The sequence below is a fragment of the Phyllostomus hastatus genome, unplaced genomic scaffold, assembly GCF_019186645.2.
Source record: "Phyllostomus hastatus isolate PE091 unplaced genomic scaffold, TTU_PhHast_1.1 phas_contig_16, whole genome shotgun sequence".
Lineage (NCBI taxonomy): Eukaryota > Metazoa > Chordata > Mammalia > Chiroptera > Phyllostomidae > Phyllostomus > Phyllostomus hastatus.
This window is the reverse complement of record NW_025333643.1, coordinates 435,073-452,352: the sequence shown is the minus strand read 5'-3', so window position 1 is coordinate 452,352 and position 17,280 is coordinate 435,073. Positions and strand designations below refer to the sequence as shown.

General features: G+C 46.4%; 1 protein-coding gene across 7 annotated transcripts in view; it reads right to left on the bottom strand.

The window, feature by feature from the left end:
• Window positions 1-9,438: 9,438 nt before the first annotated feature.
• Window positions 9,439-17,280, bottom strand: part of PXYLP1 (2-phosphoxylose phosphatase 1) — a 75,936-nt gene continuing 68,094 nt past the window's right edge. For all 7 annotated transcript variants that reach the window (XM_045832373.1, XM_045832374.1, XM_045832370.1 and 4 more), the window contains one exon: window positions 9,439-12,801. In XM_045832373.1, the coding sequence (XP_045688329.1) occupies window positions 11,864-12,801 (938 nt within the window). In that variant the 3' untranslated portion in view covers window positions 9,439-11,863. The remainder of the gene's footprint in view (window positions 12,802-17,280) is intronic.

Here is a 17,280-nt window from a genome sequence, read left to right as displayed (position 1 = left end):
TTTCCCACCTATTACTAGTAATTCTGTGTTGCTCAGTGTTGCTCCATTCCTCCACACTAGCTGTGGAGGTCCCTGAGACCCTTTTGGGGAATCTGCAAGGTTAAAACTGTCTCACAGTAATGCTAAGATTCATTTGCATTTTTCACAGTATTGACATGTATGTTTGAAACGGTGTGTAAAACTGATAGCACCTTGGCACGAATCTAGGCAGTGGCATTGAACAGTATTTGCAGTTACTGTGTTTTCCACCAATGCTCTTGAAGAGGGAGGGCGAGCCAATCTCATTTAAGAATGTCCATCCCCTCCCCACCAGGAACAGATAGAGCAATAGGGCCATTCAGGTGTCATACGACACACAAGCTTCAGCAGAAGGGAGAAATACACATCAAGTCCAGAGCAGGGAAAGATATTCCCTAAGAGAGATGCCGAGCACTGGCTATGAGAGCGCTTTATCTCTTTGTAAGGAAATGTTCTCAGCACAGAACATATTCTTACGCATCTGTACAAGAGCTGAAAGACCATGTGTATGACTGCCTTCACCAGCACTTTTCCTCAAAACATAACACCCTGGTATGCAGCAGACTTGCTTTATGCATATTTCCCATTCTGCCACACAGAATATCAAAGGACATGTACTGAAGGTTCAAAATTGGGTACAATGCGTACTTTAAGAGCTTCCTTAAGGACATTCTTAAGTGAGATTGGCTCGCCCTCCTTCTTCAAGAGCATTGGTGGAAAACACAGTAACTGCAAATACAGTTCAATGCCACTGCCTCGATTCGTGCCAAGGTGCTATCAGTTTTACACACCGTTTCAAACGTACATGTCAATACTGTGAAAAATGCAAATGAATCTTAGCATTACTGTGAGACAGTTTTAACCTTGCAGATTCCCCAAAAGGGTCTCAGGGACCTCCACAGCTAGTGTGGAGGAATGGAGCAACACTGAGCAACACAGAATCACTAGTAGTAGGTGGGAAAAATGGTTGTAGCTCTGCTGGCCCATGGGCAAGTGTTTACTTCACTTAAAATGTTTGGAACAAAATGACATTACTGTGTGCTCTCTCATAAGAAAACAGGGCTCTGAAAAATGTGTTCGTCATCTTCCTCCTTAGAGATACATGATTTCTTCCTTTTGAAATACGGTGATGAGAGGTCTTATTCCCGCATTCTCTCACCCCTGTACCCTAACCTCCTATTTTGATCCAGTAACTTTCTGTCCTTCAAGTGTCCAGCAGTTGTTCCTTCTTGGTCCACTCTTTCCTTCCGAATGTTCCAGACTCCCTATCTCAATCCCAATCCCAGGAGTTGCTCCCATTTCCGGGCCAGTGACCTAAGTGGCCTCTGAGGGGAAAAATGAAAATAGGCAGTAGGGCCAACAGCTATTGCTGGGGACTGAGATGGGAGGTTTTCTCCAGAATCCAGGCATTTGAGACACGTGGCTCACGGGCTGTATAAAGGCCATAGCTCCAGTGTCACAGGGAAGTTACTTTCTTGAGAACAGAAGCGGCAAGTCAGGAACCACAGGTGTTCCACACCTGTCCCTACTACCCATAGCTCCGTTACTGCAGCCGGTGCTGGAAGTAGCAGAAGAACTGAGGGACCCACACGTGGAGCCCTGTGGGTTATGCCCTTAGGGCCAAGGTCCTTACTTTTCCATTGGAAAACAGGTAATGCAGGGTTAGTAACGAGGGGTCCCAGGAACCATTTAGCTATTGGCCTCTGTCTCCAGAGACGCCGGAGGTGGGCAGAGTCTGTGGCGGCCGTAAACCGACAAACCCGGAGCCGGCAGGAGTGCAAGGCTCAGGCGGGCCGGCCGGCTCCCGCGCGGGCAGAGAGAAGCACAGCGTTGCCCAGCGAAGCGCGGAAGGGCTTTGGCGCGAGGTCCTTTTCTTTCAGTGTGCGGCTTTCTCTGACTCTAGAACGACCCCTGGAGGTAAACGCTCCAAGACACCTCGCACCGTTCTATCCGTTTACTATCCGTCTCCACTGTCAGGTTTGTCCCATTTTCCGCTTTCGAAAAAAGAGCGCAGTTCCGGGGTGGGAACCCAAGGAGCTTTCTGGGACACGGAATCTCGGTCGAAAGGATTCTGGGAGTCGTAGTTTCTACTCTTCACTTTGCGCACGCGCATTGCTTTTTCACCGCCGGCTTCTATTGCTCCGCCGCGCGGGAAAAGAGATACGTGAGTCCTAGCACGCGCGGCCTCCGATTGTGTGTCCTTCAGGCTCCTTATCCGGTGGAGCGTGGGCCTGAGGTGGAATGCGACAGACAGACCTGGGTTCCTGTCAATTACAGTTGCCAGATGTAATTGGGCAATGATTGAGGCATGTGATATCTCAGAGATGCAGTACCTAGCGGGAGTTAGGGTCAGGAGAAGAGGCATCAAAGCCCAGTTTTTGGGGGTGTGGCATAGAACCACGCTGAGGAGGGATACATCCAAATTCTGGGGCCTCGAGTGTGCGGAGTCCCCAGTGAGCAAGGCTATGACCTTGAAAGGGCCCTTGAAACAGACCGAAGAGATGGACACTGTCTCCTGACAGGGAGAAGCTGTTGTTGGTTTAGGATGGAGTATGCTATGACCCTAACTTCATTTTACTGAGGTCACCGTGGCTGTTTTTGAAAAGGTCACGAGAAGAGGGCATCAGAGACCAAGCACTAGCCCAGGGAGATGTGATGAGAGCCAATGGTGGCAGTGCCAGTGTGCTGATGTGGGCTCAGGGAGAGGGAGATGTTGAGAATTTTCAGGTTTCTGGTGTGGTCCTCTTGCATATCTGAAGATATTTCCACTTATTGAAATTCTTACTCATAATGCGTTACAACCTGCCAAAAGACTCGAGGGGATCAATGACGGAGCACACATGTGCAAATCCATTCACCAAACTATTGAGACATACACTTTGACCCAAAATACATCCGTGCACAGAGCTCCACAACTCTCAGTTATACCCACCCTTGTGAGCACACTGGTTATGTCAATACTCACAGCCACCATCACATACACATACTCACTGCCCCAGACAAGGACCCTGGTAAATGTAGCCTTCATTTCACTTGAAGAGAGTCTGCTCAGAGCTGAGAATGCCCCTGCCATCTTGGGCTAAGTGTGGCCTCCTAAAAGGACACATGTTGATATCTTTGGGCCTTTTTCTGGAAACTTCACATACAGTTCAGCCTTTGTCCTTCCTCCTACATCCATGTCCACTATGACTTTGACTTTTCCTAGTTACCTTCCTGTACCCTGGCCTGATGGGAAGGAGAAATGGGGCTTGCATTTAGCTAAGCGTTTTGCATATCTGAATGTATTTGCTGAGGGTCTTCCCAGAGCAGTAGGTCTCAAAATATTTGTATGTGTTGGTCTCTTAAGAATCCACTGAAAGCTGTGAACCCTCTTCCCAGATAAACACACATCTTGATATCCACACAATTTTGAAAACCCATCTGGGGGACTCTGGTTAAAAACCAGAGTCCTCAGTAGAGCCATGGCTGGTGTAGCTCAGTGACTTGAGCATGGGCCTGAATACCAAAGGGTCACAGGTTTGATTCCTAGTCAGGGCACATGCCTGGGTTGCAGGCCAGATCCCCAATAGGGAGTGTGTGAGAGGCAACCACACATTGGTGTTTCTCTCCCTCTCTTTCTCCTTCCCTTCCCCTCTAAAATAAATAAAATCTTTAAAAAATCTCACTAGAGGTAGAGGATCAGTTTCCAGGTTGCCCTCTCTGCTGTCTTGAAGTAGCTCCAGGGGGAAAAAGAGTAGGGGTCCAAGCACCCAAAGGAGACAGGATGTGAGAAAGAGGCACCCTCTCCTACCTATGTCACCCTTTGTCATGAGCCAGGCTGTCACTCTTGCATGTCCTCTGCTGGGCAGTCAGTCAGTCAGTCAGTCAGTCAGTCATTCAGCTGGTTAATGGAGGAGTCAGCCAGGCAAGCAGTTCAAACTTAGTTATTTAGGATTAGTAGATCAGTTAGTGAGCCAGTAGGTTAATCAAATCACTTGTGGTTTAGAAAGTTACTCCGCCTACCAACCAATTAGTCCTCAGGATTCAGATGGACAGTAGTCCAGGATCCATCGGTCAACTTAATGGTTGTCAATCAAGGAACCAGTTGCTGAGAATGCTAACAGCTGGTTTAGCAGTGAGACAAAGGGGCGGTTGGGGTGAGACCATCTGGCCACTGTGTTTCTACTTCTACAGCCTAAAGGCAATGTAGGAAAGCTGAGAGAAGAGTTGACTCCTAGGCCCCTGGAGGGGGCTCTAGTTTGTTGGGAAATAGGCCTCATCTCGTGTGGGGAGCCCGAGAAAAAGCTGCAGGGCAAGGCCAGGACAAATTGTCACTAGAGGGCAGTGTGGCACCCCTTCATTTCCACACTCCGCACACTGGAGGTTCAACTTCAGGCTTTTGGAACCAGTCTCTGTCTAGCTTTTGCAGAAAAGGCTCCTGAAAAGGATTCTCATCTGAAGAGTGCCTAACTAAGACATGCTTGGGTCTGAGCTGGGAGGAAGCCGGCCAGCTGCCTGCCAGGAGAAGGACTTGCTTTCCTAGGCACTACTGCTGCCAAGGGCACGCCTGCACTGGGGAGGAGGTAGAGTGGAGGGAGAGGAGCACCTCCCTGTTTTGCACCAAGAGCATGGAGGGGATCAGCTCCTTAAAGCTGAGGCCAAAGGGTAGGATCTGTCTTCTGTTGAGGGGCATGGCCCCTCCCAGGCTGCTTCTTCTTTAGCGTCTCTAGGGGCCAAGGAGGAGGCAGACCAATGGCATAAAACCTCCAAACTCTGTTCCTTTGCTGAACTCTGTGGTCAGCTGCTGCTTCTGAAATGGATAGCAAATCTAACTAAAGCAGAAGGGTGGAGGTTAGATAGATAATGAAGGAAACATGGGGAAAGGACAAGCAATGAGTTCAGTTTACCTTGGGGAATAATCGAGACATTTATATAAGGTGTCAAATATGCTAGTGGGCACAAAGACAAGAGTCAGAAAACTGAGCTCTTTTCTCCCCCACAGGGAAGTGCGTGAGCCTGGAGAACTGTATCTCCCAGTTGTGCCCAGGCCATAATGCTAGGCCTCCAGGTGGGCTTCCTGGCTTCCAAAAATGGGCAAGGACACACTCTGGTTCCAGCTGGTTTTTGTGACTTCAGACAGTTACAAGAAGAGTGACTTGGGGGCAGTGATGATGGCTGCCATGGCAGTGGTTACCCCACGTGCCTGGCCCTTTCTGTATAGTCTCTCGTGAGTGGTATTGCTCCTGGTTTACAGAGGAGCGACCTGAGACCCAGAGAGGCTGGATGTGATGCCTGGTCCCACAGCTGCAAAGTGGTACAGAGCCAGATTTGAACTCAGTGTTCATGGCTCCAAAGTTCTTTCCTTTCCCAGGTTATCACACTCTAGACACAGATGGGGGAAAGGGAGGAGGGTGCAGGGCTGGGAGGTTTCCAGGTCCTGAGGAAGATTTGCTGGGGGCTCTGGACAGGACTGTCCCCTTCAGAGATTCTGCAAACCTGGCATGTGGTGACACTAATGCCCACCTTCTCTCTTTCCCAGACATGCAAAAGATGCAACAACTGCAGTCCATGTACAGTCCCTGTAGCTTTCTACTATTCTAATAAAGCAGGAGAGGTAAGTGGGAGCCAGGTCATGACTTGGGACTTGTGAGTCACCTTAGGGAGCATGGGTATTTTCTAGAAGACTGCAGAGGACTCAGGGTTTTTAACAAGGCATGGCAAGATTTGATTTGTGCTGACACAAATGTACAACGTATATATGTTGAAGAGAAATAGTGAGTATGCATTTAGTATGTGCTAGTAAGATATCAGATCAGTTTGGCCCCATGAGAAACGTTTACTGGAGTGGTACAGCAGTCCCCCCATCTGTGGTTTCACTTCCCATGGTTTCAGCGACCCGTGGTCAGCCTTGGTCCAAAAATATTAAAGGAAAAATTCCAGAAACAAAGAAACTCAGTAGTTTTAATTTTTGTACTGTTTTGAGTGCTACGGTGAAATCCCGCACCATCCTGCCCCGTCCCACCAAGGACATGAACCATCCCTTTGCCCAGTGTGTCCGTGACAGCCTGTCGACCACTCAGTACCATGTTGTGATCAGATTGGTTGTTGTGGTATCACAATGTTTGTGTTCAAGTCGCCCTTGTTTTATTTAGTAGTGGCCCCAAAGTGCAAGAGTAGTATGCTGGCACTTTGGATATGCCAAAAAGAAGCTGTAAAGTGCTTCCTTTCAGCAAAAAGGTGAAGGTTCTCGACTTTATAAGGAAAGAAAAAAATTGTATGCTGTGATCGCTAAGATCTATGGTAAGAACAAATCTGTCTATGGAATCGTGGAAAGGAAAAAGGAATTCATGCCTGTTTTATTTTCACACTTCCAACTCAAAAGTTGTAGCTACAGCAAATGATAAGTGCTTAGTTAAGATGGAGGAGGCGTTCACTTTGTGGGTGGAAAGAGAGGTGGGCCAAGGGGCCCCATTTTGGCCAGTGGTATTTAAATAGCAGCCTAGGTTCCTGATGACATGGTGGAGCCACTGGAGAAAATGGCTTTATTTGCTTGACCACTGTAATCAGGTTTGTGTTGCATGTCAGCAAACAGTCCCAGATGGTTCAGAGACGCATTTTCACATCTTGCTTAAGAACGTGGCCCTTTGAGTTAATGGACAACAGCTTTGAGTTCCAGCTCTGATGCATGTTAGCTGGCTATGTGAAACCTCAGATGAGTCACTGCATCACGCTTCTCCTTTTTTGTAAATAACAGTAGCATCTAATGCATGTCTCAACATATAACACTAGAGTCCCCCACTTGTCCCAGTTTGCCTGGGACTTTCCTAGTTTTAGCACTGGAAGCCCCTCATTCTCAGTTCCAGGCAAACTGGGGCAACGGGTCACCCTATTAAAACATCACACAACTACCCTACCTCCTTTTCAGATGGAAGACTGGGTCCTGAAGGCTAAAGATTATATTTGATGCTGCCCCTTAGTGGCTGAGTATAGTATAGCATCACTGCCAAGTTCAGATTTACATCATGTATGTTTTTTAACAAAACAGCAACCACAGCTGGTAAGAAGCAGAGTAAGGATATTGTCCTAGCCATTTACTTTTAAATTTAGAACTGCTGTAACCCCCTATGTTTTCGTAGTCACTGGTTTTCACCACCAAGTGTCGTATCTTGCAGGGTTGTTGGGAGGATTGAATGAGAGCAGGTAAAGCCTTCGCTGGTGTCACACAAACTTGGGCTTTGACTTTTGAAAGTGGCTTTGCTCCCCTGATCCTGTTTTCTCGTTTGTATTAGGGTAATAGGACCTTCCCCAGAAAATTTTTTGGACTGATACATGCTTATGGGGTCCCTGGAGGAAAGTATGACTCGATCTCACCAGGGACACGAACCATCCCTTTGTCCAGTGCATCCACTCCTGCCTGTTGTTCCCCAGGCACATGGTTCCGTGACCACTGACAGTTCCAGACCAGGCCTCACGCCATCCCTCTGCCAGGGGCTCTGCGGCTCTGGGAGTGGCCACACTAGCTCCTCAGGGATATACCTTCTCCTCCTCATCAAGACCACCCTCAGCTGGCAGGTGGCTTCAGAGACTAGGAAGGCCTGACCAGCCACTCTGATGAATTAAGCTGGTTCCTCTTAGTCAGAAGCTATTATTACTCATCTGAGCTGGCCACTGGGCAGGCACTACACAGGGGTATGACCCCAATACTCAGGTCGGTGGCCTTGAGCAACGGGAGCTAACTGATGCTCAGGCCGGAATGCTGTGCCAGCCACTATCAAAGTCAGAGCTGCGGTGTAAACCCTGTCTACTTTCTGCTTTCTACTTGGCTGTGTTTAAGCGCACTCCGGTACACCCACTGTGGCCTGGGCTGCGAAATCTGTTTTGAAGGCTTCCTGAAGATTCAGAGAAACAGAAGGCTGCCTTCCTGACCCTCCTGCATCAGTCTTGATGAGCTCTAGAAAAAGGAATCACTCAAATCTTTCAAAGGTCTAATTCTGCTCTAGCTGTGAAAGACCCTCAAAAAGGCTTAATGTCAATACTAGATTAAGTTCTTCCATTTTTACAAGTGAAATTAGAGAAAGAATATGCCACTTATATTAATTAATACCTATAGCTACAGGGAAAAAGGGTTAAGTACTCATTTAAGCGAGAAAATCAACACATACATTTGCTGGCCTCTGCTTTGTTCTGTGTAACTCTGACCAAAAGCCTTGTAGTCCTGTTTTAGTGCCTTGGTTTTAAGTTTCAGTGTCACACACTTTTAATGTTTTAAAAATGTTTCATCTAAATCATGAAATATTATAGTGACTATAAAGAGAGCGCTCCCTACCTATATCTATCTGTCTCAGTGTGGAAATATCTTTCAGACATATAAAGGGTTGCAAATTAATGAGAAACATGTCTAAGACATATTATTAAAGGAAATAATGGGATAAAAATATTTTTAAGGAAAGCAAGTCATAGAAATATATATATAAAGACTCCTATTTAAAAATTACACATACTTCTGCATCTGCATGGAAAATTTCTATAAGAATATCTGTCAAAGCTCTCACAGTGCTGTCTCCAGAGGTGGGATTAAAGAACTTCACTTTAAAATTTTCAGTATTATTTGATTGCTTTCCAGTGTGCATGTGTTAATTTTAATCATAAATACAAGAAAGCTGAATATGCTCATGCATAAACCCACACTTGCCATGAACTAAGCTGTTAACACCACTACCCAGACACTCAGCTCAGTGCTAAGTGTTTGTTTATGGACTGAAATGTCTCAGAACTGCATATTAAAGAAAATATTTTAATGTGCATATCCGATGTCTTGGGAGGCTGTGTTGAGAAGCCAGAGTTGGTATATTAAGAACAGTACGTAAATGTCTAATCACTATGTTGTGCACTCGAAAACTAGTATAACATTGTCTGTCAACTGTAATTAAAAAATAAAAGTTTAAAAACCTGGGGGGGAAAGGAAATGCAGATTACAACTTGAGCCCTGGCTGGTGTGGCTCAGTGGATTAAGCACGGGCTGTGAACCAAGGGTTGCCAGTTCGATTCCCAGTCAGGGCACATGTGTGGGTTGCAGCCAGGTCCCCAGTGTGGGCCACATGAGAGGGAACCCCACATTGATGTTTCTCTCCCTCTCCTTCTCCCGCCCCCCCTAAAAATAAATAAATAAATACATAAATAAATACATAAATAAATAGGAGTTATGCACTGTCTGTCAAATGTTCTTTAAAAGAAAACAAAAACAAAATACAGATTATAACTTGAATGAGGAAGCACAAGCTACCCACATGGAGGTGGCAGGTAGCTCCCTCAGCATCTGAGCTCGCACTTTGGGGAAGTGAAACCCACCCAATGGGTCATTTTGATTGAAGGCGGTTTCAACACGTCCACACAAAGGAAACAGTCACAAGATTTATTACTTACAGATCCCAGGTAGGGGGATGCAACGGAGCTGGGGGAATGGCAGTTCTCTGTTCCAGGTCAGGGATGAGCAGGAGGCTGAGAGCAGCGCAGCAAGCACCTATTCCTGATAAGGTGGCTGGGACAGAGGTCACTAACTTTTTGCAGGCTTTACTGTAAGGGGTGTCCAACCTTTTGGCGTCTCAGGGCCACACTGGAAGAACAAGTGTTGTCTTGGGCCACACATTAAATACATTGCAATATGTAATCATGAAAACATCTCATAATATTTTCAGAAATTTTACAGTTTTGTGTTGGGCTGCATTCACAGCCATCTTGGGATGGGTGCAGCCTGCGGGCCCCAGGCTGGACACCCCCGCAGCAGTTATTTTAAATATTCCCTGGAAAAGTAAAGCGGGCACTCACGATGGGCACCCTGAGCTCCAGCTCCTCCCTACATGTGCAGACTCGGGGGCTGTCATGCTGTAAAATGCCTAGGCCGCAATTAAGAAACACAAAGCGGTGTCCCTCAAAAGGTGTTTTTTTCACCACAGAGGCCAAACCTGTAAGTACACTTTTAATGTGGAGTCTTATCCAATATATCTACCTTTACCAACAGATGTTGCAAACTAATTTTTAAAACATCTGACTCACTTTTATTTTCTCAAGCTGTATTTAGCAGTTCTAAATCAGATACTGTGAATAAGAAGCAAAAAAAAAAAAACCCGTTTAGGCTTTAAATAGTCGAGAGACAACACAAGATTGTCAGCAATAATAGAAGCAGTTAAGCTAAATTTTAACCCAGTCCAAGGCCACCGGCTGTGACGCGTCGTCCTGGCCAGCAAGCACTGAAGTTGCTGCAGGGAAGGAAGCAGAGCTCCGGCTCCTCTCCGTTGTCCCCACTGGGCGCAGTGCGGCCGGTCCCGACCACAGGGGCCACGGGGCCTGGCTCTCCCTGCTCTACACGTTTTCAACTAGAAAACTATTTATACAAAAAAAGGATAAAATTTCAAAATATTGGCACTCGCTTGAAAAGAACTAGAGTGACTCGTAGGCACAGACCGTTAGTGGTACGTACAAATATTCATCAAAAATTTATTAATAGAAACAGAGATGTATTTAAACGCAACACGGGGTGGAAACAAAAAGCCCAGATACGACGGCACTGGAGTGTCTCACTTGCATGTTACAGGTCTCCCCACAGAACTAGCACCGTTTGTTCAGAAACCACAGATTCAATGATAATTGCTTCTACTCTATAAAATACCCAATAAAGATGATTTAACTATCTAGTAACAAAGTTCTTCCAAAAACTTATTTAAAAATCAAGTAGAATTTACCCTTTAAAACTCGCAGAGAAGGTTTAAAAGTTGATCCAATTCTACAGCTTGTCCAAGGGAACGAACCGTAAGTCATTTTTATCAGAAGCAAGTGCCTCAGCTCAGCTTCTCACTCCCATCGAAATATCAGCCAGGCACAATACACTGAATACTACATTGGAATAAGAGCACATCTAAAACTGGTCTCAGAAAATATTTTCCTAGACTATAAAAATACTAAGTGGAATACAAAAAGTTCAGCATATACAGCAAATAGACTACAGCAGACAAATATTTAAACATCCTTAAAACTATCTTATACCACAATCATCATGGATATCAAGTAGTATTATAATTCTTCTATGGTTCCTTCTAGTTCAACATTTTCCCATTGTTTTGTTGTCATACAGACCAAATTCTGTGTTTTTAGCAGAGGTTACTGGAGACACCATGTAATAATTGGTGATACCCAACTGGCTCTCAAAGTACTCAGCATGCAATTGTAGCAGAGCCTGTCTTTTAGGTCAGGGCTCAGCAAACTATAGCCCAGGGGCCAGCCTGCCCCATGGCCTGTTTTAGGGGATGTGTTGGTTGTGGTCGCTTTCACATGAGAAGAGCAGAACTGGATGGCTGTGACAGAAACTGTATGTGGCCTTTTGGTGTGCACAGTTTAAATATTTACTACCTGGCCCTTTCCTGAAAAAGTTTGCCAAGTCCTATTTTACGTAACTCATTTCGGGAAAGTTTGCACTCAACAAGGACAAGGTGAGGTGGTCCCAGATGAAGAACATTTGGGCCGAGATTTGCTGGTTCCATCGTACGGTAAGGGCCATGGCAGATCAAAAGAATACATATCTGGGTTGGCGACTTCGAGCATTAAAATATCCTGGCATTGTAAGTGCAGTCTGGCTGTGATAAAGTACCTTCCATTCTCTGTGGATTGGCTATTGTGTATCAAGTAACTCACGTACCTGAACCCACCAATGCACTCACTGTTCAACCCAAACCATCTCTGTGGCTCTCAAGCATGATGTCTAGCCTTTGAAAATCGATCACCTTGTACCCTTAGCAAAGAACTGAACTAGAGGCGTACCTTTCCCATCCCTCTGTATCGGCATAGATTCTGTAAGTGCTGGACTGTGTATCTTTTAGAATCCTTCCCGGTGACATGCATCATAATAATTGGTACTACCACCACCCAGGGCCACAAACATGTCCCTTCTGACAAAGCGGACTAAGTTTTCAAGGGGACACATGGGCCTGGGAGAACGCTTGTGGTGGTCCTGGCAGAAAGAGGTGTGGAACGTGACATCGACACCATTGTAAAGAATCCGCACAGAATGCTCCCTGGGCTGCTCTCTGTCCTGCCAGAGCTCGAAGATCAGCCTGGCCGCAAACCTTGGGAACTTGGCTTCCGTCAGGCCCAAGGCGCTGAGAACTGGTGACAGAGTGACGTCGTGAGCAGAGTACAGGGCAAAGATCTCTTCTTTTCTGCCCTCGGCAGCACGCTGCATGCGGCCGATGGTCTGATTCAAGATGGGGTGGGCGCCCAGGAGCGAATACCCCAGATACAGTTTCTTCTCCTGCCTGTCTCTCTCATCCTCAATCTGATGCGTCTTGATCACCTTGAAGTGCTCGATGTCAATACAGCCATTCCTGGTGCAAGGGAAGCTGACATTGTGGCAGAAGTGGCAGAGCATGGAGTCTATGGGGTTGGCAGCTCGAAGCTGCTTGGTGGGGACGTCCACGATCTTGGCCATGTCCCCGTAGGTCTTCTCCAGCTGGCTGTTCTTCAAGCGTAAGAGGTACTGCCGACGCTGCTCCTTTTCCAGATACTGGTTTCTCATTGGGCAATAGCAGTTTCCGGAGCAGAAGAGAGCACTGGGCTGGTGCCTGAAATAAATCTTCTTCCAGTCAAAATCTGGGAGAAAGCCATAAAGCAGGGCCAGCCCACTTTGCAGCGTCCGGCTTTTCCCGGTGGTCTCTAAGTAAAGCTGGTCTGGGGACCAGTCACTGGGCAGGAGTTTGTGTTTCTTCAGATAGATGTCCCTCAGCAGCTGGCCATTCTGCAGATGCTGCACGACTCCTGAAACAGAGCAACAGACTTTCCTGATCACCAGCTCAGCCAAAGGCACGGCAGAGGGAAGTTGGGTGAGCCAGAACCCAGCTTCGGATTGCCTTAGATCAGTGTAAGAGAATGTAATTGAGCCTGCTGCCCACTGTGCAGAAGCTACAAGAATGGGTTCCAGTCAGTGTAACTAGGGAGCACCTCGAGGGTATTCATAAATGGATGAACACAGTGGGTCCTGTCCTCGGACCACCGCCTTTCTGGGGAGCACAATGATCATCTGACGCAACCCCTCCCCCTTGACCAGCCCCTGCCCCAGGGGAGGCCCGGTGTGACTGGCGGGCCTCAGCAGGCAGGAACTACTCTGCAGGTGGGTGACATGACATTCCTGAGTGTGCAGGGAGAGCTCAGGTAGCTCAGGCAGGTAAAGAGATGAAGCTGCTTGCTGGCTGCTTGGTCCTTGCAGTGTGGGGAAGTTCCCTCCCTCCCCCATCCTCCCAACCTGAGGCTCTCTGCTAGGCCTCTACGTGCATCCTGCCTGATCCTGCTGGGGCTTTACCAGCTAACCCACAAGGACACTCTCTGTGTGGATATGGAATGGTCTCCCAGACACCCAGATAGAATACATGAAAAAACCCCAATAACCCCAGGATGCACAGCAGTCTGTTTTTATGCCCCTTTTAAATAAAGATGGGAGGGGGGAGTAGGAATGTGCATTTGCAGTTGCCTGTGTGTTGCACGAAGAAGCTTTGGAAGGATGCACAGGCAAGTGATCTCAGTGGTTCCCCGGGAATGATGGGGGCACAGACATGGGGAGGATGGAAAAGGGACAGGAGCAAGAATTTCAGGTTGACCTTTGAGTTGGCTTAGTGTTGAACCACAGAAATAAATTATATTGAAAATGTAAGAAAGCCTTATCTTTAAGCGAGAGAAGGTAATCCAAGGTAAAAGCAAGCTCACCTTCCAGCCAATGGGATGCAATTCCAGTAACAGATATGAATTCTCTGACTGTGGAAACCACTATGAAGACCCCATGACCAGTACTATCATTTATTCAGATGCCCAAATGTTTGAACGGCTCTGCTGCAGAGATGAGACAATTTAAGGCTGAAATGCATGAGACACAGGGCACTGTTGGCCCAGGAAGGGGGACAGCTTAGAAAAAAACCACAAAGGATATCCTACTCTGAATGAAGACTATTGACTAATAGCAGAATTCCCTCAGAGATCCAGGCTGGGATGAGCCTTAGCATTTCCAAAACGATTTGCAGAATGAGGCAAACCGTGAGTGACAAACATTGAGAACCTGTATCTGGCCCTAGTTCACCTCTGGGCTTATGGTATGTTCTTAAGCCACATGTATTAGAGTTGGAGTGCTTACTGTATGCCAGACCTTTCTCCTTTAACCCTCACAAAAGCCCAGTAAAGGCATATTATTCTCCCCATTTTCCTCATTTTCCAGATGAGGAAACTGAGGCCCCGAGCCTTTTTTGGCCTAGAGGTAGCAGAACTAGAGCCCTGTTGTGGCCCCCACCTTGTGCTCTTAGTCCCTTCTCACAGCACCTTCCTCCTGCATTTCCACGCAGAAATACCAACTCCTAGCCATTTAGGGCTTTTTTTAGTCTTCAGACACAGCCTGCACATTCCTGACTTTGTTCCTGCCCTTCACCTCCCTCTTCCTAGAGAAATCGTCATCGAGCACCTGGCTGCAATACTCTCTTCTCTGTGGAGTCTTCCTTCTTCCTCCCCCAGGTCAAATGAACAATTCCTTCCTGTCCCCATATGCCGCTGGACTTCTGGGACATTAGCCATATTCACTGAGCCTAGCACGTGCTGGCTCTGTGCTAGGTACTTTCCACATGCTATTGAATTTAACTCACCACCAGCCCTGTTGGGAAGACACAGCCCCATTTCACAGGCCTGTCTACCCCAAAGCCTGTGTTTATTCTCTAAGATCCTGCAGTCTGCAGCAGTAACCTTAGTGATCTCCATGCACGCAGTCCCACTGCGGCTGAGGGGCCCATTAGGACAGGCAGCGGAGCATCTTACTCATCTGCCTGCCCACCCCTCCCCGACACTCAGCAGCTGCCAAAGCATCTTGAACACAGTAGGCATTAATGATCATCCTGTTCTTATGTTGTTACTGTGCGGTGCCAAAAGTGTGCCAGTTATAAATGATGGTTATAACAGCCATATTTTTTAAATGAAATTTCAAATAGAGGATAAAATTGGCCATTAAAAGAGAATAAGGGAACGGGAGCAAACAGTACTGCAAAAATAATTTCTAGAATAATACTAATTTAGAATATGACGATGGTAATAAATCAATTGAGAAGAAGGGTCAGAACGAATGTCTCTTAAGAGTGTGAGGGCCACCCCCCCACACAGCCCCCACTCTGGATGCAGTCACCCAGACCTCTTAGCCAGCTGATGGACACTGACCCTCAAGGACACCATCAGATTCTCTCTCTCAAGAATCTGGACTAGCCAGTCCACCTCTGGGTGTGGCTAGGACTGTCACTCTGTCATACACACAGCAGAACCACAGAGGCAGAGACAGCCAGCCTTTTTATTCCTGGTTCTAGTCTCTGGAGGCCTGGTCGCATTCTTGCCCTTAGAGTCTGAGTCACCCTGAATCCTTACAATAGATGTCCTTTTTCCTCTTGAGTTGGTTTCTGTTACTTGGAACCAGAATCTAAGCAATGGTTCTCAGCAAGCATGGTTCTGGGGAGGGTGTGAGGTGGCGCTGTCACAACAATAAGGGAAATAAATGTTCCTGACACCCAGTGGGTGGTGGCGGCCAGGGGGCTGGACAGTCTTCTCAAGGAACTGTTCTCTGTTCCATGTAACTGTCGAATGTACCATAAGACATTCCCACACGTGAAAATATCAATTTAAATAGCTTAGAACCTGTTTTTTTGAATCTATAAATATAGTCATTTTTGCATAACATTAACATCCAATGAATTGTTCAGAAATGTGATATTGAAGGACATCTGTATTTTGTTTTGATCAGAACTTGTTAAAAAAAACCAACATATCTGCAAGAGCTCAAAACACTATTTTGAAAGAACAGAAACACCTGTATGTTCACTGCAGTGTTTATAATCGCCAAGATCTGGAAGCAGCCCATGTCCATCAGCAGATGAGTGGGTAAAACAACTATGGGACGTTCACACAATATCTACTTTGCCATAAAAAAGAAGAAAGTTTTACCTTTTGTGACAGTATACATGGACATGGCAAACATTATGCTAAATGAAATAAGCCACTTAGAAAAAGACAAATACCAGATGATTTCATTCATATGTGGAATCGAATGAATAAACTGAACTAACAAGCAAAACAGAGACAAACTCATAGATGGAGAACAGATGACAGCTGGTGGGGGGAGAGGTTAGGTGGGGGAGGGAATGAGCAAGAAGGAAGAAGGACTCATGGACATGGACAACAGTGTGGTGATTGCTGGGCAGGGAGGAGGTATAAAGGGACTAAATGGTATTGGAAAAAATATAATAAAGATTAGAAAAATAAAAATAAAATTAAAAAAAACCCTTGCCCTGACACTTGGTATTAAAGTCACCGATACAACATCCTTCAACCAGCTTGCATTGGTAGCTGTCACAGTCGGCAATCCATATTTCTGTGTAAGCAACTGATTCCGTCATTCCATTTTCCAGTGCAGGCGCGCTCAAGCATTAATACTGAGGTGCATAGAATTCTATAATAAAATAGCTTCCTTGTTTTCCTCTTTTATGTTATAGTTAGGGTACCTAACTATATTTTTAAACCTAACATATTTTTAAATTGTATGTGTAAAAAGATTATATTATATTTGAATCTTACTTCAGGATAGTGAAGGGAGTGCCTTAACTTGTTAATAAAAGGGGTGCTGGATCGGGTAGGGTGAGAAATCCTGTTTCAAACTGATGCAGAATGTGTGCATGTGGAACTAATTATCAAAAGCTTTTGACAAAACTGTATTCAAGGCTGGCCCCTTCATTCAGCTTGCCACTGTCTGTCACTCACTGCCATTCTCCCTAATAATGGCTTTCAAAATGTGGTGAGACCCAAGAGGGCCAACCATAGGACAGAACCCTTCCTTCCATCAAAACTGAGGTCCTACGATGCTAGGGAGACAGGAAGACACAGGGTGGCCAATAGGTCCTCCTGATTCTTCCAAAGAGGCTGGTGACCAAGCACAGGTCATTTGAGGTCCCAGAATGAAGAAGTTGGAAACTGGAACCTCTCAGGGAGAAGGGGAATAAGTTCTTTCTCTTCCCAAAAAGGTGGCCCCACAATTAACTCGCCAACCTGCCCTGACAGTGAACTGGCTGCAGAGAAAAAGATGGCCTTCTGTGAGGGACTCACTTGACCAAACTCCTTGCTCAGAGAGGACCTGCCAGGTGTCTGTCCCTGAGCTCTGGGACACTGAAACCTATCAGGTGTTATGCCTGCAGCAGCTAAGCACACGGGACTGGTTGTACGAGTTATGGC